Source organism: Triticum aestivum, chromosome 4B (assembly GCF_018294505.1).
Source record: "Triticum aestivum cultivar Chinese Spring chromosome 4B, IWGSC CS RefSeq v2.1, whole genome shotgun sequence".
Classification (NCBI taxonomy): domain Eukaryota; kingdom Viridiplantae; phylum Streptophyta; class Magnoliopsida; order Poales; family Poaceae; genus Triticum; species Triticum aestivum.
Window position 1 is genome coordinate 618435422 of NC_057804.1, and position 6099 is coordinate 618441520.

The 6099-nt window shown below is 51.7% G+C and overlaps 1 protein-coding gene across 1 annotated transcript; it reads right to left on the reverse strand.

The window, feature by feature from the left end:
• Positions 1-369: 369 nt before the first annotated feature.
• On the reverse strand, positions 370-1882 carry LOC123089425 (NAC domain-containing protein 22). Its single transcript, XM_044511107.1, has 2 exons — positions 1611-1882; positions 370-1519 (listed from the first exon to the last, which is right to left on the reverse strand). Exons 1-2 carry the CDS (start codon positions 1795-1797, stop codon positions 651-653), a joined length of 1056 nt encoding a protein of 351 aa, XP_044367042.1. The 5' UTR covers positions 1798-1882; the 3' UTR covers positions 370-650.
• Positions 1883-6099: the final 4217 nt, after the last annotated feature.

Below are 6099 nucleotides of genomic sequence, written 5' to 3' on the forward strand. Positions count from 1 at the left end.
TATTTTGGCAATTTTTTTAGCATGTGGTTTTTATAAATAGTTGGCTATTTCATGCCATATATCATGGCAAATATATCTTTTAATGGCAAACATTTTTTTTATTTTTACTATATTTTTGTTTGGACTGCTTGGGTTTCCTTTTGGGTCCATCAAATGACCAAAGCATTCGCGTTCAGGGTTTTCATCCAGTGAACAATAATTCGCTCGGGGAGTATATAGCAAAGCCTCAAATTTAACGCATTTTACTCGTTTTTAAACAAATTTTACTTGTATATTGGATGATATTACTTTTCCTATATAGTTACTCCCTCCGTAAACTAATATAACACGTAGTGGTCTAAAATGTCTTATCAATTTAAAGGGGGGGTATTAAAGAAGATACCGGTCATTTCAATTTGTGAAGTTTGGCAATCACCATACAACTTGGCAAACACAAAACAGTTCCCTAAGTTAATTCATTGCCATCTTAGTTGCAACTGTCATGTTAAACATCACCACCTTGCTAAAACGCACAAAAGTAACATCGGGTGGATGTCTAGGTTGGAAGTGCTATGTACAACTGAATTCGCAGCTAGTAATTACCATCAACTCTGCTTTGAGCTTGCCTCTGGAGATCGACCGTCAGCTCGTCACCAGTTCCAGTCCATCGATCAATAGTAGAACAGATGGGCATAGGGGGACATGCAATGCTGGTCCTGCCACGGGCTGCGCAGCTGCGTCAGGAACGGGTCCTGGAGCCAGTCGAACACTCCATGGTTGGTCGCCGCCGGGAGCTGCAGGCTGGGCAGATCCAGCACACCCTGGCTCACCGCCGGTAGCTGCAGACTGCACAAGTTCGACATCCCATGGTTCGCCGCCGGGAGCTCGAGGCCGCAGGGTGGGTTCACGGTCGGGAGCTGCAGACGGAAGGGCGCGTTTGCCGCTTGCGGCAGAGACGACGTCGACGCCACAGCCACCGTGGCGAGGTCTGCCTCCTTCTTGGCTACCCTGGGGGCGTCGTGGCTGCTGCTGTTGCCGGACAACACCACCGATGACGAGGAGGAGGAGGGCATCAGGAAGTTGTCCTGGACGTCGTCGGACGGCGACAGGTAGAAGTCGCCGGCTGCCGGCACCGGGCATGCTCTGGCCGCGCGGCCGTTGCCGCCGGGCCTCTGCTTCATCTCCTCCATCTCAAAGGCTCTCTGCTCCAGCTCCTTGAGTGGCGTGGCCTTCCGGTACACCTTGCACAGCACCGTGTCCTCCTTGGGCGGCGCGGCTCCAGTGTCGGGGTCGGGGAGGCGGTACTCGTTCATGACCCAGTCCGTCTTGGTGCCCCGCGGTGCGCGGCCCTGGTAGAAGACGAGCGTCTTCTTGAGCCCGATGACCCGCTTGGGGTCGCCGGTGCTCCGGATGGCCCTGTCCGACCCCGTCGCCTTCCAGAACCCCCGCTCCGTCGTCCGGTTCGGCCGCCCGCCGCTCCCCGCCTTCCGGTCACGCGGCACAAAGAAGTACCATTCCCTCTCCCCGATCTTTGCGATCCCTGAACATCCACACGCACATCTCTGTCATCTAGCTGCTCATACATACATCGATCGATCGATCACTGTGACAATGCTCTTGTATGTACGTACCGGGAAGATCCCAGGGATCGTGGCGGTAGATGTTGAGGGTGCCGATGATGTCGAAGTGGAGCTTCTTGCCGAGGGCGACGCGGGAGAGGTAGAAGCCGAGGAGCTCCTCCTCCGTGGGGTGGAACCGGAAGCCGGGGAGGTCCTGATCGACCTCCATGGTCGGCGACGCCGCTGCTGCCATTGCCATTGCTCGCTGCTGCTCTGCTCGATCTACTTGCAGCTTACTGGCTTGTACTTGTCTTGTTGCTGCAGTGCTGCTTCAGTGCAGTGGCTGGATGATGAAGGCGGTGGTGGTGGCCGGCGTCGGAGTGGTTTATATAGAGCCTCAAAGTGATATGCCAACCTACGCGTTTTCCTGCAGAAAAGGGGGTCGCAGTTTCTTCGCATCGGAGAAAGCGACCGGTGCTCTAGCTCGGTACGCAAGATCGAATTGATTTGTGCCGGCTTAACTTATCACTAAATTAATCACTGCCTTACTCAATTTAAATTTGGTGTTTGCAGACTCGTCAAGTCACACAGATTGACTCCTTTTCGTCATCCTTTTGCGGCTTAGACATCCCGAGACTGCAGTATTTATCTTGTGCCACTCTCCATTTTGAAAACCTAAAGGCTAGGACTTTCAGCCAAAATAAATAAAATAGTGGTAGGTTTGCTTCTCCAAAGATTGCTACTCTCCATTTTGGAAAGCATTGGACTGGCAATCAATGTTGAGGATATCGCTTATCGTTCGCGTCTCGGTCGAGATTAATCAGAAATCGGGCCGATTACTCGATTTTATCGATCAACTATTAATCGGTCATTTTTTTTGCAAATCTCATATTCCCAACAATAAAATATGCTAGTACATTCTTCACCAAAATAATATTGGACAAAAGTGTTAACTTGATTTCTAGCCTTTGAATCCTCATATAATGACAAACAAAATAGGACAACGGTACATCTTACGTTACAAGGTCCACAAAACACAAATAAACATAGTTTTCGCAAACATAGTGCTATGAATCGACCCGATTTACCAATAGATTTCTGATAAATCGCTGGTCAGAGTGATAAATTGGCTCAAACGATAAATGGTGAAGATAAGGCATAATCTTATCTGTCACCCCGAGTAGCGATAAATCGCTGAACCAAAAGATTTTTTCAACAGTGCTGGCAATGACTACTTCAGTGCACTTTCCGTGTTTACCTTGCATCTGTAGATATACTGTTCAACGGCTTGACCCTAGTATATTGCAACAATGAAAATGTTAGGGTGTGTTTGGTAGTCTACGACCCCCTAAACATGCGCAGTGGATGAAAGAAAACCCTATTTTGTTGCCCACGCGAGGCGCTGGTCCGCATGTGCACGAAACTTAAACCCCCCTAGAGCCTTGCTCGCTATTAAATGGTTGAAGTGGTCGTTTCCGTGGAGCCACTCTAAGGCGGTGGGGGAGGGGGGGGGGGGGGTACGCGGATGCATGCATAGAGATGGCGCGACACAAAAATCTAGATGCGTGGGATGGCATGCACTCGTCTTACCCCCTTTTATTCTACTAGCTTCCTCTCATAGAATCAGTCTCACCCCCGTCCTTGGCAGCCGTGTGGCTTAGCCCACAACAGCCTCGGGAGGCGACGAGATGGTAGTGAGAAGAGGGGCGACTCGAGATCTGAGATGGGGAGAGGAAATCAGCGGCAGCGCAAAGGAAGGGTGCTTCTAGGGATTGCCATCGTTTTTGACTTTTCTCGGGTTGTTGGAACATATGGATGCATAGAAATATGGCAAGACCTTCAAGAATAGAAATCACCGATTGAGTTCCTGGAAACTCAACTGGAGCAAGATCTTCTCAACTGCATAACTAAAGCAAAGAATGTTGAGTGCCTTATCAATGGATTGCATCTTTGAACTGATTTACTTCTAGGCTTCTTCCTTTGCTTTTCCCATGTTAGAGAAAACGGGAGCTGGATACTACGTTAGTGATCTAAAACGTTTTACAATAGTTTACAGAAGTACTATTTTCTTTGCTTTATTTTCTTCCAGTTTTTGTTTGTAATAAACATTTGTTTTATTAACAGAAATTCACCATAGAACGATCATTTTAGAGTCTCCGCATAAAGAAAAGTTAGAGCAGCCACCATAGGTCAAGATTTTCAATTACTTCTTTCCAATGGCTGCACTGTACATCTGATTAACAGTCCAAACACACAGCAATAAAAGGCGTTCTCGGACTAATTTTCTATTGTATGCACCACTCAATGCAGAGCCGGAGGGTTTAGAGGGTTCACACATCCTTTTCGGGAAATTCTCAAGCGGATGAAAAGGAAGCCCTTTTAAACTTTGATGTAAAAATAAATAGATAGGCTGCTTCCCTCATGAGGCTGTCAAGTAACACTGATTGCAGTTTATTTTTTTAGTTGCAGAGGATTATTGTTGAATTAGGCGCCTCCACGTCGTTCATCATCTGGAAACACATGACTCGACTGCCTGTCCACGTCAACGGGAAATTGGACCTGGTATAAACCTAGCCGGTTGGATCATTTCCATTGTCCATGCTGCTCGCCATTTCTGCTTTCTCCTCGGAGTTGGTGTTAGACTGTATTTACATGTGTATATTGTAACGTTGTATACCACCTCATTATATATATATGTGATAGGCCACCCCTAGAGGGGTGTGCCGGTTCCCCAAAGCCTATTGTCTTACATGGTATCACGCTAGGTTACGTCCGCTTCCGCCTAAAAACCCTAAACCGCCGCCGCCTCCGTCACCGCCACCGCCGCCGCCGTCGCCCGACTGCTATGACGTCCGCCGCTGCGTCCGGCTCCACCGCCACCGGTTTTCTGCCGGCCTCCCTCACGGCACTTCTCTCGAGGCCGCTGGATGCCGCCTCCCTTCAGGCGCCGATTGGGACACGGAGCGTCGGCTCCCTCTTCGCGCTTCCGCCGGCTGCTACTTCGCCCGGGCAGGCGCTTGTGGCCCACACCGCCGCCGCCCCGTCAACCGCGGCTGTCGCGCTCTCGGCCACTGCGTCGCTGGTGGCGGAGGACGTCGCGCTGGCAGGCTTCGCGGCGCCAACCGCGGCCATCGCGCCCTCTGTCACCGCGCCGGCTGCCCCTCCGACTGTCTCCACGGTGTTCTCACCTCAGCCAGTCTCCTCGATGGGATCGCAGCCGCCGCCGCCGCCGTTTCACTTCGGCCATCTCATCACCATCAAGTTGTCGTCGGACAATTACATCTTCTGGCGCGCGCAGGTTCTTCCGCTTCTTGGGAGTCACTACCTGCTTGGCTATGTCGACGGCTCTCTCCCTTGCCCTCCTGCGCTGGTTGACAGCGTGCATGGTCCGGTCTATAATCCGGCTCACCGTGTCTGGACAGGGCAGGATCAGGCGAACCTCTCCTCCATCCAGGGGTCGCTCTCTCCGGCTGTTGCTGGGCTTGTTGTCTTCGCCAAGACGTCCCACGAGGCATGGACTATTCTTGAGCGCTCGTTTGCAGCACAGTCGCAGGCTCGTGTATCTGGGCTCCGTCGCCAACTTGAGGAGTGTCAGAAGCTTGACTCCACCGCCACTGAGTTCTACAACAAAGTCAAGAGTCTCGCCGACACGCTGGCCTCCATTGGACAGCCCCTCACCGACTCCGAGTTCAACTCGTTTATTGTCAATGGTCTTGATGAGGAGTATGACGCCCTAGTCGAGATCATCAATGAGAGGGGCAACTCCACGCCCATGCCAACACACGAGGTCTTTTCACGCCTCCTGCTTACTGAGCAACGAGTCGAGACGCGCCGATCCAGGGGCAACGGCGCCCTCTCGGCAAACGCCGCCACCAAGGGTGGTCGCTTCTCTGCTTCATCCAGGGCTCCTTCGGGGCAGTCACCACCACCCGCCTCGGCCCCTCCTCCTACTGCGACGCTACCAGGGGCTGGCGGTCCACGTGTGTGCCAGCTTTGTGGTCGCGATGGGCACTGGGCCTCGAAGTGTCACAAGCGCTTCCAGCGGGGTTTTCTTGGTCTTGGCAATGACGGGAAGGATACACGCAACTTTGCTCGTCAGGTCGCCATGGCTGATCGTCCGCCGCCGCAGAAGCCACAGGGACACACTCAGTCCTACTCCATTGATCTCCACTGGTACATGGACTCTGGGGCGACAGAGCACCTGACCAGTGAGATGGGGAAGCTTCACACTCGTGAACCCTACCATGGCTTCTCACTAGACATGCCAATAGGAGTCTTCAACTTCGCAATGTTCTTCAAGTTCCATCTGTGACACGTAATCTTCTTTCAGTTCCTAAACTCACTCGTGATAATAATGTGCTTTGTGAATTTCATCCTTTTGATCTTTTTATTAAGGATCGGGGCACGAGGGACATTCTTCTTAGTGGGCGGCTCTGCCAAGGTCTCTATCGTCTGGAGCATCCTGGCGTCGCTCGCGTCTTCAGTGGAGTTCGGGTATCTCCGTCACAGTGGCATGCTCGTCTTGGTCACCCGGCCACACCTATTGTCCGGCATGTTTTGC